Below are 16964 nucleotides of genomic sequence, written 5' to 3'. Positions count from 1 at the left end.
CCCGCACTAGACGCCTCCACACCTGTTTCGTCGATCAGAGTCTACAGAGCGTCATCAGATTACCGCCGATCTGTTTGTGACAGTGCCGCTTATCGATATCTGGCCCCGGTTAATGAGAAAGACAAAGTTTTACCTCCCCCACGGCGCTGGTTCTTTGTTGACCTTACCCTTTGCCCGGGTACAAGCTCGTTTCGTTAGGCTTCGGCAAAAGCTACCCTTTACTTTGACGTGAACAGATCGCAGCATGCTGTGATGGAAATGGAAAGCGTACAAGCAACTCGTGGCTGAAGCTGTCAGTTTCTCTTAACGATTACCACCGATTACGCTTAGCGGATTTCCTAGCAATCGGCATTCGGACGAACTTGTCCAACTAACAATAAGCACAACTTCTACCTTTGGTTACTTTCCACCCGCCGCAAGTTAGTAGCAATCCAATCCCGAGACATTGTGATGGATAGTGTGCCATAGTGTGAAGCAGTGTGCCCCCGGGGCAGGCTGCAACGGCAGCAACAAAAGCAATCTATAACAAAATAACACCAACATAAGCAGCATGTGATAGGGAGTTGGTTTCGTAAGTAAACAACCATGTTCAAGTGATTCCGACCATAAAAGTCTCCCACGGAGCGTTAGCAACGAGTGTTTGTGTTCGAGCCGGGTAGTAGGCGACCAGAACGGTTAGAAAATTAACAACGATAGCCTCGGTCCAGCTTACAAGCAACCGAAGAAAACACAGAAGCCAACCCGCCTCCCACGTCCACCGCCCGTCCATTCCGTTAGGCGACAGGTCCTTTTTCGATTCCGTCTCGATCGCTCGGCCAACTGCTACATTGAAAAGTCAGGCCGAAATCAACCCATCCACGCACACTACGGTTCCGTCCACGCACCCAAAACCCCGTCAGTGCTCCGACGTTCGGGCGACCAAAATCCCGCTGAGTTGCAATGAGTGGTGCTGAGTTGCGCTGGTGAAGTGATCCGCTGGTGGGTCCCTGTTCCATGTGCCCCGTTCCGGTGATGGTGCTGGTGGTGGTAGTGGCGGTGTGTGCCCGGCTAAAAGCTCGAACCCCTGGCGGACCATGTTGTGCTTTAATCTGAAAATTGCGACCATCTTCCGCACGTACCGGGAGTCGGATCCGGTGCGCGACCGTAGTCAGAGTTTGTTCTCGCCACCTCCGCGCGCCCCAAACCGGGATATTGGGGCACTGCGGGTCCTGCAAAGACGTGCATCGAGTGTTATGTAAGTTATGTGCCCTCTTTCCTTAAGCATCTGTTCGAACCACAACAGTTACCCTATTAAACGTCCAACCGACTAATGAAACAAAGCATAAGTTGTTTGAGTTTCCTTTTCTGGATAGGATTTTATAGTTGATCTTTACTATTCTAATTACGGCTTTACTATCAAAGAGCATCCTGAATTATTCATCGGCAATTTGAAAAGTTTGCCTTCAGTAACGAGTACTGTTTCTGCATTTTATTCAACGTGCGGCAGTAAAATAAAATTTACTGCTTTCGTGACCGAATAAGGTGTATACTAACTAAGCACAGATCTAATGCACCAAGACCCGTTTATTCGGCGCTGAACCTTCGTTTCTCGCATTTACTTCAACCCAAAAACTCTTGAAGACTGTACGTGTATATTTTTACCATCGTTACTCTAGAACATTTCATATGTGGGGAACTTTCGTGCGTGGGGAGCACGTCTCACTAACAACCGTTCCGCAAGCCAGCGAGGCGTAAAGGAAAGCCTTTGCAGAGTTTTACTCCAAAACAATGCTTTTAGATAGGCATGACAACAGAATATTGTTGCTTTTATGCACTACAGTCGTTTGTTTCGGTAACACAAAGGTGCAATGAGATAAGAACGGAGGTTCTTATGGTTTTGAAAGGTATGCTCCGATTTCACAAGCCGGATTAGGTAAAGCCTTTATTTCCAGTATGTAGGAGGTTGGGTATGTGAAACTGAAGGAGTTCGGATTTGGTTGTTTGTGTTACGAAAAGCTACAATTTCAAACACCTTCATCAGTTGTTCATTGCATTCGAGTTTAGGGCTAACATTTCCAGCTCCAATTCAAGCATTATATTATTAATTAGACCACTCTGTATTCTCTGTGCGAACAACGCAACTTGTTGAGGAAAAAGACGTCCGGTCGATATTTTGGCCCAACTTTATGCATCACAAACAGAAGCCTACAGCAGTGCAGCTTGTAGGAATGATTGCTAAGTGACCTGATAGCGAATCGATTTCAACCATGTGGACAAGCTACTGATGTTACACGAGCAGACTCACCAGTATATTATTGTTAGCTTTCTCGCCGACCGATGGTTATGATTCTTTCGCCCTTCGATCAACAATTCGACCAGCTGTAGCGTGTCTGTTTGAGAAGAAAAGTCCGTTGCCAACCTGTGACTAACTGCAGACTTTGTAGGTCTTTAAATGCTAAATTTATCTCCACTTGTTGGCCATCTACTTGTTTAACTGGTGCTATAAAGATGCAAACGTAATACGAAATCAAGTTATGTTGGTACCGATTACATATTTTTCTATCAATACTGTTCTTTATTTAAAACATGTTACATGTGTCATGGAATTGAAGATTCAGCATAAATAAAACACGTCGTACAACTTTTTAATAATGCATCTGTTTAATGAAATAGAAAAATAATTTAAAACACTCTTCGTGGATATTATTATTGCACACTGAACAATTTCCTCCAGAGTAAAGTTCTTATCAAGCTAAACGGATATTAAATTCAGTCACGAGCACCTCTTTGTGTGTCGTTTTATTGCTTTTAAAATTGTGGTAAAAATAATCACTATGAACACCAATCATAACAAAACAACACCGCACAGCAGTGGCTTTTATTTAATTCATTTCGGTGTTCCTTCAACCGGAGGCACCAACGCTACCGAAAAAAGCAAACGCTCTTCGGTGAGCACTGTGAAAACCCTTATTCCCTAGGCTACGAGGTGACATTGATAAATGGGACTCGGAGAGCAAAAACGATGCCGAATCTTTGCCTTTAATTAGGGCACCAGTTTGTTTATCTGTTAATTTCCAATTATTTTCACTTTGAGAGAGTCTCCGGAGTTAATCTAAAGCAATGGGATTCGAGCAAATATTCATCCGTTACCAATTAGTGAATTTATGTGGTTTTATGTTGACTCTATCCAACAGCTTTTTATCTTCTCCTCCCGTTTTATTGTGACTCCAAAGTGGTTTAGCATGTTTTTGTACAACGTCGAAAATTGGGTTGAGAAGAAAAAATATGTGATTTTCAATATTGCTTATTTTCTGTTTTATCTCTCGTTTGCAGTACTTCCGCTACCGAACTTATTTCTAGACGAGGTGTCTTTTCTCGACGGCACTATGGATCCGTGGATCAGGTAAGCGAACCATTTATAAAGAGTTTAATTTATTAAAAAAAAACAACTTTTGAATAATTAACGGTTTTTATAAATTTCGTGGATGATATCGAAAATATGTTTTACACGCTGAAAAACTTCAAACGGTGCTTTCGGTTGAAAAGAAAATTAAGTTGTTACTTGAAACTTCGAGCAATATTGAATAAAAGAAAATAGAATACCTTTTTTGGCAATGAAGTATTAACGGAAAAAGGGTTGAATATTTTCACGGTCAATCTGTTCTTTCCCCTTTGGATAATAAATTTCTTTTAAGCTCGAAGCCCTGTCTGCACCTTTTTGATGAACTTCATTTATCTTACGCTTACGGTTTTCGCAATTCTTCATGCAGGATACTCATACCTTTTTCGCTCTATTTTTTGTGAACATCTCATAAAAAAAAATCTACAATTACAAGCTTTGGATCGTTTACTCATTTATGTGCTTGTACTAGCTGTACCGTACTAAAGCATGGTAGCTTATTCCATGATGGTCGGATCCGCTGCGTTGCTTGATTAAGCTGAACGATTAATATAACCGTTCTAGAACCTACCGCGCTTGCTAGTTTGCTGCGTGGAAGTTCAAAGGGACCGCCGGAGACCTTTCAGCATCCTTTCGATTTTTCATTCTTCCACGCCATTGATCCCTGTGCGGAAATCCATATTAATGACGATTAAATGAAGGACGATGCGGGTACCTAAGGATATGAATCGCTACGGGTTCGAGGCTTCCGGTTCTCAGCTGTGAATAAGAAAGAGCTGCTGAATGAGATAAGAAGTGTACGAGTAATGGATTAATAACATTGCAGTAGATTATTTTCAAAACATCTGTCAAACAGTACAGGATGCTGTAAGAAGAAAAGAAATTGTTGATCATTTATAAAAAAATAGTTTTTCTATTAATATCCCCAGTTAGTATGATAATTTATAATCTAATTGATCTTATCTAAGCGGTTTCGGTGTGGTGATTCGAGTGTTTTCGGTGGGTTTGCTTTCCTGCGAAGAAGAACGAACGATCAAGGGCGAGCAACGGAAGAAAGTTCCATTAATAAACGTTAAAAACACGGGCACCGTACTTACGGTTCGGCAGGATGAAGATTTTGTTCGTTATCTGATAGTAGTCGTAGTCCTCGTCCGACTCCTCCGATTCCTCCGCCTGCTGGCTGGACGGGTCGTCGCCCAAGTAGTCCGGATCGGGCGTGGGGTAGGGCTGCGAGTTGTAAAACTTGTCCAGTATGTGGCGCGGTACCTCCGGGTAGCGCGCTTTGTTCGGCACGTTCTCGATGCCGAGCTTCATCAGCACGTGCGCCTTGATCGACTTCAGCGAGGCCATGGCGTACACGTTGCGGTACTGGCACGCCTGGCACCGGAACTGATGGTGGTTGAACGGTGAGTCCGGCCCGTCCGCGTGCCCGTAGTCGGCCGTCAGCTCGGGCGAATCGTAGCCACCGGTCAGCTCGGAGGGCTGGAAGGCCTGGCTGGTGTTGAGGTGATTGTCGTACTTGGCCCCACTCGGGACCGACTCCTTCGAGCCGCCCTCAGAGCCGTACGGGTCGTGGCCGCGGATGGCGACGGGCAGCAGCAGCACGGAAACGTGCAGCAGCCACATCACACACACTGCCCGGACCGAGTGGCAGGCTCCGTTCGGATGCATGGCAAACAGCACGACTCACTCGGACTCCTTTTTCTTCACACGGTAGTTACTTTTTTTCTCGCTTGTTTTCAGAACACCTTCTCCAATTTCCCTCGCACACAATGACGTAAAATGTAGGTTTTCCACTGTTTGCGCCCAGTTCACTGCACCGGCCGCTGGCGCTGAGTTCACCGATCTAGAACGATGTGCCACGCCGCCCCAAAAAGGGACACTGCCAACCGTTACCTATGCTAGTCACAGCCCGAGAGCAGTCTGAATTTGCACTACCATCAGCGTGAACCGTCCCGAGCCACACCAAGTTGCAAACTGCGCCAAGCGACCGACCGTTACAATGTTGCCCGCCGCGAAGGCTAATGATATTTATACAACCCCGGTGCGCACCGATCGGGCGGGTGGGGTTAACGGCGTGAATAACTGGTCGTAACGACACTTCTCACCGCGTCCCGCTGGTGAGGACAGCGGTCCGAGCCGCGCGCCCTGGGAAATCAGCCTTGGGGTGGAAAGAAAAAGTGAACCGAAAACACAAACGAACGAAGCGCTCCCGAGCGCGTGTCAATCAATTGGCATCAATGAGCGCAGCACGATGGCGCCATTTTTTCGCGAGAACTGGTCCCCTAGGGGCCCACTGGCCTCCAGACCGACCCAACCGACAGCGCCAGCGGAACGCACGGCCATCCGCAGAAACACGGGTTGCCCCGGCGATGGGTTAAATGATTTCAATTAAAATTGATTTTAATCGGCTCGCACCCGTGTGGTGCGCCACCAAACGGAAATGCTTTCTCGCCCGGCATGCCCGACATGCGTGCGGCCTGTTGCCAGCTCCCTCCCTCTCTCCCCCCGCTCCCTCCGCCATTGGCCCGGCTGCTGGTGTCGCTGAACTCTTTATGGGTGCATCTTTATGGTGATTGGCTTCCGATGTTGGCGACTCACTGCGCTCTCGTTGGCGCGGCTTGATGCAATTGCATTTGAAACAATGTGGGAAAACATAAAAAAATGGGGATCGTAACGATGATGTCAACGGGGAGCGAATGATCGTCGAGTGAAATGAAAATGATTGCTGTGAGGCAAACATGGTTTGTGATTTATAGTTTTGAGCTACCCTGTGATAGTTTCAGTTTCAAATCGGTTTCTAGCCGCTTTTGAATCATAAAATTAATACCATAAAATTGTTAACAGTAAAAGATACTGTTTTCGATGTATAATGCTTAGTTTACACGACGCGCAAAAGCCTCAAAATACACGCAAAAATATCAGTTCAGCTGTAACTTTTTTTTCGTTTCGTGTAGACGTTACTATTCGTGAGCCGATCCAAATGAAAGCGCGTTCAATATTGATTTGAGTATTTCACTGTAAAAAAAAACTGCAGAGAGGTCATCTGTTCCTCAAAATCTTATCAACAAGCATCACAAACAACTATGTTCCACACGCTCGCCCTCGTAAATTTTAGAAAATCGATTTTGTACTCGCCGAGCGATAAACAAATCTTCGCATATTTTGGTAGTTGAAGCGCAATGCAAACGATAAAATGTTGTCAGTCGGTCAGTCGGTGTTTTTCGGTAAGCGAGTGCAAAAATGTGCGCTTAAATAAATCGATTTGCAAAAATGTGCGCTTTTGTTAAACAAGCAAATTATGATGGCTACTAGCTAGACCAAAATAAAACTTGCCTTGCCGTCTTCAAAACACTTGCAATTTAAATTTGTAGTAGTTTTAGGCTGAATCCCCCTGTAAGTTTATTTACACATTTGAAAGTTAAATATGTTGTGGTAATATTATATTCTTGATAGAAATTGAGATATAGAAAGCTCTAATGCAATGCAGTTGACTGCTCATATTTTCTAGAAAATGTTTAAAGTATGTGAAAAAAGTCGCAAATTTTAACTCGACTTAGTCAATAACTTTTGCAATTTTTGCAATTGTGCATAACTTTTGTCATGTTTATAACTTCTTCTAAAATAAACTAAAATCTTTTCTTTGTTTTGATTTGATTATTTTCAACTTGTTGATGAGAAGTACGAGTGCAATATAGTTTTTAATAAAAAAAAAAAGGAAACCCGCAAAAACTGTTCGTATATGACCCTGGAAAGTGTCCAATTTTCGCAATAAACTTTCAACAGGCGAAAAGACGTCCTCCTTGTACGCTCAGATTCTTATTTTCCGTGGCTAGTCCACCCTCTCAAGAAGTTTTTACGCAAAAGAGAAAAAGAAGGGCGTATCTTGTCGATGAACGCCAAACTGTGCTGTTTGCGGCTCGCTGCCACCGATATTAGAGTCCGGCTTCTGGCGCCGGTTTGTGGTACTCTGGGCAGTTGTGTTCTCGTTTCTCATAAGAAAGTTCTATATCAAGCCGAACTCGAATTCCGAGCCACCGGAGAGGGTGGGCAACTGCCAGCTGCAACAGAGTGTCAAAGGCTCCGGCTGCCACTTGTTGTGACATTTAACGACGTTTTCCTATCTATGTTTAATTCATACGTTGCAAACCGTTCGCAAGGCATCCAACGTCCGAGTGGATCGTGTAGGAACGCCCAGCTTCATTCCATTGTTTGCTTTGAAGGGCAACCGTAAGTCTGGGGGAGGTTTGTGGTTTTTTGACGGTCAGTTAGGATAAGAACGAGCAACAGTGTTGACAGTGAGTGTGTGGGATTCTGAAAGTTTGATAAAGAAATTTAATCAGAACCTAAACTTATTAGGAGTAGGATACAATTTGTTTATAAAATATACATCAAATATGAAGCGGAATTTTATCAGAACGAAAATACTTCCCTCGCTGTTAGTATTTCCTTAACCAAACACCTTAAAGTGGAACGCAAAAGAAGACCAAAAGCACCATTATTTCCGTGGCCCGTACGGAACCGACAGCAGCCAGGGGGAGTGAGAAAATTCTTTCCGAAGACTCAAATTCTTTCCCGCAGCAAGCAAAACAATCAATTCGATTCCATTTTCCACCGATCGAACCGCTGGCATCAGGTGGAATCGTGCTTATGTGCGTCTGCATACCGCTGGCATTCCGAACCCACCAGCTGGGACGGGTGGGCAAAAATTTACCACCATAACCTAATAGCCGCACCGAAGCACGTTTTCCCGTTCGAAGGATTTTCCAATAAACGGGTAGGAGAACCTGTCTGCGCGGGACCGCAGCGTTGATGTTTGAGCTGAAATGTGAAACCTCGTTCGACCGGAGCAGATCGCCACCTCGGTATCACTTCGTCCGGAACTCGACTCGTTTCGCTGTGGCAGATCATTAGCTCAGCAGGTCAGCCGGCAAGTTGACGGTGCGTTGGCTGAGATGGAAGGGAATGAAAACGGTTGGAAACGGAAGGCCGTGTAGACAAAGGGATACGGTTCCATCAATTATGGGAAAAATGAAACTGGCCTCAAGCTCCCGGGGCTGAGATGTAAAAAGCTGATGAAGAGGATCCTTCTCGTAGATGCTGTTTGGCACTTGCACCGGGCCCCTTCGGATGACAAGAACGGTGTCTTCAATCAAACGTGTTTGATCATCCAGCCCGACGACCTTCTCGACAGCATCCAGCCCGACGACGCGCTGGCTCGCAAACCTTGCAAAACCGAAACTGGCTAGAACTGCTGAACGTTGCGTATTTTTGAAGTCCTCAATTTTCCCGCAACGAAAATCTTATGCGAACGGTTTCAAAGGACTTCGTGCAGAGCAAACTGAGCGCTGTTGAACAAACGTTTTCCTCCGTTTCGCGACACCAAATTCGTGGCTCAACCGTGTGTGGGTCACCTTCTGCATTACCATACCGAGTGGGCAAACACTTCACCGTGCCACCGGCAATGAATTATGCATTCCGCGCCGAATAGTCCATGCGGACGTGCGCGTACACACAGGGCCTTCTGTCGTCTAGGCAAGACTAGGCAAGGTTCCTACGGGAACCGCACGCTCACCTTGGCGCTCCTGATGCGCTAGTTCTCCGATGGCCTGTAAAAATGGAACGTTTGGTAAAGAATATGAAGAAATGAATGAACTGGTAACTGGTCGACCACCAAGCCGGTGCCGCATTGGTGCCTCCGAGCACCGGGATCCAACATCCAGCATCCTGCTGAGGCAGTGATTTTGTGAAGCTGTAGGACAATAGTTTTTAATTATTCACCTTCCGCCCTTTCCTTCCGTGGCTTTACATGCATGTCCTTTCCCTTTCAATTTGCCTCCCATACCCAAGCGATGGTCTCCCGTATAACCACGTTTTTCCAAGTCTTCCAGCCAACCTCTGACCCCGTGTGCAGATGAAAATCCGCTCCGCTTGTTGGAAGATTCGTATCCCGCTGGAGTTTCACTGCTCGGAAAGTGATCTTTACGATCTGGAAACTTGGGCCAAAACCGACGCGCCTAATATGATTTAACAATCAACAGCACCATTTGAATGTCTCCATGTTTTCTCCCCTTTTGCAGCTGCCGCAGTCGGAAATTGATGGATTAGATCCCAACTGTCGCCGGTTTCGGCTGGAAAATGGGGAATCGCTAGCGGAAAAGGATGAGGTGAGTAAAAACCGCCCCTCCATTTAGGATGTGTGTCGGCTCCGTTGAGGAACAGTGAAGATGATTGAAATTAATTTCCCAAGCCGTTTGTGGCTTGTTTTATATTTCATTTTAATTTAATTTAATTTAAATTGATCAAACCAAATGAAATCCAACCACTAGTCGTATTGAAGAGACTTTTTTGAGTAATTGTAACAGTATTTAATTCAACGAGTTCTTAAAATACTTGTTATTTCGAAGATCACATTTCCACTTAGCTCATTTCGCATATTTCAAATACAAGTTAGCATTTTCCATTTCTGCTCATTCCTCTGAACCGGAAGAAATAAATTACAATTCTGGATGGGTTTATATAACAACATTTCATCGGGTTCGCCTGAATACGCCTTGCAACGAAATTCAACGGATAAAATTAGCTTTTTCCTGACACACAAAAAGTTGACAAACGAATTCGATGCTATGGGGACCAGTTTTTGATGGAACTTTGTGAGTAATTTGAATGAATTGCACCCCCCGGGGGAACCGGATGTAGCTCGAAAAGCGGTATGCTGAATGTATTTTAAATGAATAAGGAGGATAGAAAAACAACATTACATGAAAAACCGCTCACTCCCTGCGATGGGACATTTCCATCCCGACAGCTAATACATCATCCCCGATCTCCGAAGGAAAAGCGACAGCCTGTTCTAGAGTACTATCGATTAGCTGATAGGGAAACCCTTGGTTTTGCGGAGGGTGTAGGAAACGAATATCGAAATAAGAATGACACGATATTCGGCCGGAAAGGGACACCAGACTTTAATCATATGACCCACGACAACGTCCCAGAGGGTGGAAATATTCCAATATTCATCTTATTCTCCGGTTCTACTCTTTCTCCACTCTCTTCTTTCATGAGCACAATTTAAATATATTTAAAAAAAGACAAACAAATACACAAAAAATCTCAACCCCCAAACGCTTTTTCTATTATAACTTTCGACACAACAACTCGGGGGCTGCAACTTTTTTGGGCGCGCGCTTTCACCGACCGAACGGATACACCCTACGATGCCCTCTGAAACACCGGCACGCTGAACACAAATCGACAAAAAAAGGTTTTCGGGTCGCCCAGCATCCCCATTCTGGAGAATCCGGAACATCAAACGCGATGGTACTTTAAGTACTTTTTGGGAAAATGTGAGTATGACGCAGTTCGTTTTTGTTCCTTTCGCCGTCTGCATACTTTTAATTTGAGCCAGTCTATTACCTGTTTTTAACCATTTTCACCATTTTGCAACATTTTCCTCTACTTTTCATTTCGCATCAAGTGGTCTGCAAACTAAAATGTAATATCAATCGATAAATTCCACTTCGCAAGGTCACTTGGCTGTGGAAAAAGTCGGCAGATTCTTGGCCAATTTTATTTCCCCTTCGCCCGACCCCGTAACCTCCACTCGAATGCTCCGGTTGGCGAATGATTGCGAAACATTTTTGTAACATGCTTGGCCCTCAGCTGAAGTGTTCTCTTTCCCCTCCGTTATTGTGCTCTGCTTCCTACCCCGGACTGTTTAGTTTTGAAAAGTTTCCTTTTATTATTTATTTCATCATACATTTTGTCGGTGCACGTTTTTCCACCTTTATTTCACCATCTTTACTGCTTTTCTATCTTTCGCTCGTTTTCAGTGCATCAAAACTATGTCGGGATGGATTCGGAGAAGAGCCCCTACTTCCTCTCGATCGTGTCGCAGGACTCGGGCAGCAAGTGTATGCCACTGTACCGCGTGATGCTGTTCCGGAAACAGGTAACTTAGTGGAGTGATAGCAACGTCAAGCGTGGGGAAAAGTACAATATTAAATGCCATCCAAAAGCTGATCTTCCCGGAAGCGTGGAAAGTTGGAACGATTACCGTTTACTCAACAATGCAATAAACACACACACACACTAGCATAAGCGGGACAAGCGGAGCTGTTGGCACCCGCAAGCACGTTTGGCCAGTATTGGTTTAATCTCTGATCGGCCACTTTATGACACACTTGACGAGGAAACTAATAACACCGGGTTTGGTTCGTCGAAGATCGTTCGCTCAGAGCGGTAAGACAATGGTTTTTCCCGACGACGACTTTAACTACTTCAAAACAACCCAAAGGGATCTTGGTAGCGGGGCAGCAAAGCATTTCCCGGGAAATGGCCACGCTGTGCTGGGCGGTGGAAAACACGCAGCCATACACTCGAGTGGGCCACGTTTCGCTGATTGCGTGTCCACAATTCGGGACCTAATTCTTCCGGGGGTACTTCACGGCCGGAAGCTCTATTCATATCTATGCGCCACGCTGTCTTATCGGAAACGAAGGTCCTCTCCTCCGTGTTTCGAGAGATCCTTCTCATTGTGCTGGAAGTGCGTGTCCCGTACGGCCTCGGTACTCCCACCTACTAGCAGCTTTCACTTTCCGAAATTGCCGTTGTTTGCCGACAAGTTTTCTCATTCGCTTGCCCTCGGCTCGGTTGGCCGGATGTCAAGCCCCTCCCCACCCCTCCCTCTCTCCTCTTCCGGTCGGTTTTTGACCGGAGGAAGATACACGGGATTTTCCCGCGGGAATAGACAAATCGAAATGGGATGAACCGTTTTGCCGTGCCATTCGTGGGCGGGTTTATCCGGAAACTTGCTACGAATTGTTTTTCATCGGCGGAAAACGTGACACCGCGGGACCCGAGTATCGTTTGCCTTCGGTGTTAAATTATTCGGTTCGTTTTAAAGCCTCCCGTGAACTGGTGCGAATAAATTGTGGCCCGAATTGTGAGCAGCACTACCGGTGCATCATAAAATAAATCTTATCTAAAATATGGTTATATCTTTCCGAATCCGATACGCAATCTTACGGTAAATTCGCGCACTTCTAAAGATATGGATTCAATCTCCCGGAAGCATGAACATGCCATGCTTCAACGCGCACGTTTGTCTCGCTAGGGCAGCATTGTCTATTGATTTATGCCGTGCACGTCCGTAACCTTTACCGATTCCTCGTAGCATAACAAAGCACTAAAATAAAATAAAATGCTGCCGCATGAGAATGACGTTGGTAACGTGTTTCTGTATCGCTCTCGGTTTACCATTTCCTGCCGATGCGATTTCTCCTCCCGCCTGCAGCGGACAAACGATCAAACCTACAGTCACTGGCGTGCGTAATGGAGCACCGTAGATTTCTACCACGGGAAATTGTTCACCAGCTCTACTCATGTCACTAAATTCTGTACCCAAACTTAAAGGGTTAATTTTTAAACAGTTGCTTTATTACTTTACTCTGGAGGTAAGCATACAAATAAGAGGTTAAAACACAACGTTATATTTTGAAAAAAAAACAGCAAAACTATTTAAATCAAAGTATCTATGAACACGGCAACATTTATTCCTAAATTTAATTATGAAATGAGATTAGAAACTAAATAATAAATTGATAAAAACAGGCCCTTCCAGATTGTTCTACTTTTACTGTAAGCGACAGTGCTTCAACCTTGCTTCGCACAAAGCCGGCAAAGGAGGAAAAAAGTCGACATCTTTTTATATTCCTTCCAACACTCAGATCATGCAGATTCCACAATTCGCTTTGAAGTGCTCTCTCCATCCACATCTTGTGCAGGTCTTCAATGGGTGGGGGGGTTGTTTACGAATACTTCCCAATGTGTAATGTTTAGGTAAAAAACAGGACCTTTCCGTTACGACACTCCATCTCGGTGAAGCCCACGGAAGAAACACACGTTGCGCATTGCGTGTGCGGGCGCTGACGGTATATGCAAAATAATCGTCATTCTTGGGGAAAATTTTTTGTGCGTCAATCTTTAAACATGCGGGAATGTTGGTGGGGCATGTTTTTAATTTTCCTCCCTCCGCTGACGAACGAAACACACTCCACACCTTGCGGAGATAAATGGCACAAAAGGGACGCAATGATTGCCCGCGCTTATCCGACCCCCGTGCCCGTATCACAGCTAATCTTATCGCACTGCCTGTTCTAATCACATCCACCTTCGCTCCACACGAAAACAGGGTGCACAGAAACTCGCCCTTCCGTACAACCCCCAGCAGAAGCTGACGGTGAAGCAGATCCTGGCCAACTTTGCGCTGATGGACGCGAGCAAGTCACCGAAGGAGATCTTCTCCGCCGACATCCAGAAGGATCTGCTGCTGCTCGAGGAGCAGGAGGGCTCGGTGAACTTCAAGTTTGGCGTCGTGTACATGAAGGCAGGCCAAAAGCTGGACGACGAGATGCTGAGCAATGGTGAGGGGACACGCCTGAGGTGGCTCGGGTCGGTAGGCTGAAATTATTGTCAACCGTGCATTTCTTTTCTTCTACTCTTCAGAAAGCGGAAGTGAAGAATTTGACGATTTCCTGTCCCTCTTGGGCGAAAGAATACGACTGAAGGACTGGGAGCGGTACCGTGGGGGGCTCGATGTGAAAGGTGAGTGTAATTTTCACTATGGGAGGTTAATTTGATTACAAGAACACTACCACCCCACACACATAAACATATGCGCACACCATGGCGAATATCATTGATCGTTTATCGAACTCATAAACAAATGCAAATGCACTCAATTTCGAAGCCACCATAATGCATAAGCACGTCGATGCATGCCAGCAGGGCCCCGGGTTCGAAATGCAATTTACTGTTCATCGTCCTTCCGGCTTATCAGAGTTTCGTATATATTTCAGGCGATATGACGGGAAAGTACTCCATCTACACGCTGTACGAGGGTCACGAAATTATGTTCCACGTATCGACACTACTGCCCTTCAGCAGAGATAATCGACAGCAGGTGAGTGCTAATTTATGCGCCGTTCATGCAGAGCAGCTTGGTGTTTGCGTGCCTGTTGCAAACGCCCACTGGCTCCGGTTGTCGATATGAGGAGCATCCTTTGGTTTCTGGTGACCTTGGATACACGCGCGTCAGCATCATCAGTTCACCGTTGAACCTGCATGCAGAGAAGGATGCTTTCAAAGTCCTGCGTTACATAATGGAACCCTGACCGCTCATTAAAACTCCTCTGAGGTTATCGCTAACGTCGTGTACATCGGCACGACCGATTGTTTGAATTGTAAAGCGTTCAATTACGCGGTCGTTTTTTCACCGATCGACGACAAAGACACTTTGCACATACAAAAAACCTTCTGATTCTGGTTTTAATTGTTTCTGTCCAGGTCGAACGGAAGCGCCACATTGGCAATGATATCGTCAACATCGTGTTCATCGACGAAGGCTCATCCGGAGAGGAGACGGAGTTTATCCCGAACAACGTGAAAAGTCAATTTACACGTAAGCATCAGGCGGGATTATAAGTTTGATTCTGTCCCCTGCAAGGGTGTAATTACATTTCAAAAACATACTTTACCCGTTATAACTGAGCCAAACATGGGTTGGGTAAAAACAAAACTAAACAGAGACAACATCTTGATCAATCTAAACTATCTCATTTAATCTTCGTTGATTTTTTGTGCTCTTTCAATCTTCAATATTCTAATTAGAGGATCTGCTTGATGAATTGAAGACTTTGATGAGTAGTTTTTAAATGTTTTATTTCTTTTACCAGATATCGTATCTATTTTATCATCATCTAAATTCAATCTCAGGATTTTCAATTAGTGTGATAGTTCAATTTCAGTGTTGTAAAACAAGCCTTTCTCCGTTACTTGACCTTTTTACGTTACCTTTTTTCCTAATTTGAAAGTTAGGATTTTTTTTAAAAACATAAAGTATTTAAGTTCATATCAAGTCCCAGTTGGTGTTTATATTTGACTTTAAAGTAAGATATTTTCTCAAATTAATTAACCTAAATGTTTTATTATTATTTTTTCATATGCCTTTAATTTCTAACCGTCATTCTAAAAACCTAAATTTATTGTTTTCTCAAACTGCCATAAAAAATACATTCGTTTAGAGGGGGGGATTAAACAGGCACAGTTCGTTGAAGTATACTTGTCTAGATAGAGGCGGATCATACCGTAAACCAACTAAGCAGCTGCTTGGGGGCCCGAGCTTAGAAGGGCCCATCCCTTTGGCCCATTTTTTTTATTTTGAACAAAATTGACTGTTTTATTAAATGCGTGATGAGTTTTTTTTTTATTACTTTACTTTTGAAAGAAAGTGAATGAAGAATTTGGAAATGCACGAATGATCTAATTTGTATGAATTGTTTTTTCAGACAGAAAAGATGGTGTATTTATGGGTGAAAATATGATTAGAGTTAAAATTTCAATAAAAAAAGAGGGCAATTCTCAGAACAGTTTGAAGAGAATGGATTAGCAAGACTAATGTCCTGGACATTTCCGAATATAGTAATTTTGCTTAACATTAGTTTTATTGTTGTTCTTTTTCAATCATTTCAAGATTTAAATCGACCTAAAATATACAAAAGTTAAATACAAAATTAAATTACTTAATTCGTTTCATAAAAAAATGTGTTAATGGAAAATAATTCTCTTAAAAAGTTATAGATGCTTTCGCATCAAAGACAGCATTGATTTTCAAAGGCTTTCGGCAATCAATATTTTTCAACCCAATAACGCCTTCAACTTATAGCTGTTTAGAACCCCCTAGAACGCTTAATCCGCCTCTGTGTCTAGATGTAACATTCGCTACGCAGATGGTTCATGAAGGAGCTGTATTTAAATCGCCGTTTAATTTCACCCAGCCATGCCATAAATCATGTTTCTATCGACGAATTATATCGACACCTTTCCACAACTCATTGTTACTCTTTTCTTTCTTCTCCACCCCTTGTTTTTCCCCATCTTTTGGCAGATGTTTTCGCTGTCGTGACAAAGCGTGGAACCCGCTACCGGCTGGCCGTCTACTGCGACGAAACGGTTCCACCGTTTGGCCCCACACTTCCCAACCCACCGGAGTTTGAGGTAAACGTGTAATCGACTCAATCGTACAACCTGTCCCAACAAGCAACCATTTGTCCCATTTTCGACGCCATCCAACCGTGACCTGAAACGTTGTTCGCGGAAAATAGGCCTCGGGTTGGTAATTAAATTGCAAGCATTTTTCATAGAAAGGGAAAAGTGTGAAAATTCCCACATCTGCCCCGGTGTTGGACATGATTTCGCTGAGTCCTTTATCTTGGGGATAAGGTGTGAAAAATGAGCGAGGCAAAAAAGGAAAACACTGTGTTGTGTAGTAAAAGCACACTCCAACCACGGTGAAGCTTTCAGCGACAGGAATCTAAATCTCATTCTAGTTAATTGCCCATAGACCACCAGCGCCTCCACTCTTTCCTCGCTTTCCCGCGTCGACGGTCCGCATAATAATTACAAAGTTGTGGTAGGAGTTTGGATGGGAGGTAAAAAAAAAGTAATTCACACATAAACAACGAGGAGGAACAAACTACGCATCACGTGACTTAACGTCCAGCCCAACGGTGGCATAACACCCTGT

The 16964-nt window shown here is 44.3% G+C and overlaps 1 protein-coding gene across 1 annotated transcript in view; it reads left to right on the top strand.

Annotated features, from left to right (window-relative positions):
- Positions 1–16964, top strand: part of LOC131262222 (GTPase-activating Rap/Ran-GAP domain-like protein 3) — a 37956-nt gene that overhangs the window by 13134 nt on the left and 7858 nt on the right. The window contains exons 2-10 of the mRNA XM_058264180.1: positions 3313–3382; positions 9460–9546; positions 10644–10725; positions 11212–11330; positions 13572–13803; positions 13886–13984; positions 14239–14342; positions 14726–14840; positions 16326–16435. Coding sequence (XP_058120163.1) covers positions 3313–3382; positions 9460–9546; positions 10644–10725; positions 11212–11330; positions 13572–13803; positions 13886–13984; positions 14239–14342; positions 14726–14840; positions 16326–16435 — 1018 coding nt within the window. The remainder of the gene's footprint in view (positions 1–3312; positions 3383–9459; positions 9547–10643; positions 10726–11211; positions 11331–13571; positions 13804–13885; positions 13985–14238; positions 14343–14725; positions 14841–16325; positions 16436–16964) is intronic.

This window comes from Anopheles coustani, chromosome 3, assembly GCF_943734705.1.
Source record: "Anopheles coustani chromosome 3, idAnoCousDA_361_x.2, whole genome shotgun sequence".
Lineage (NCBI taxonomy): Eukaryota > Metazoa > Arthropoda > Insecta > Diptera > Culicidae > Anopheles > Anopheles coustani.
Note: the sequence above shows the minus strand (reverse complement) of the source record. Positions and strands in the feature narration are given on the sequence as shown.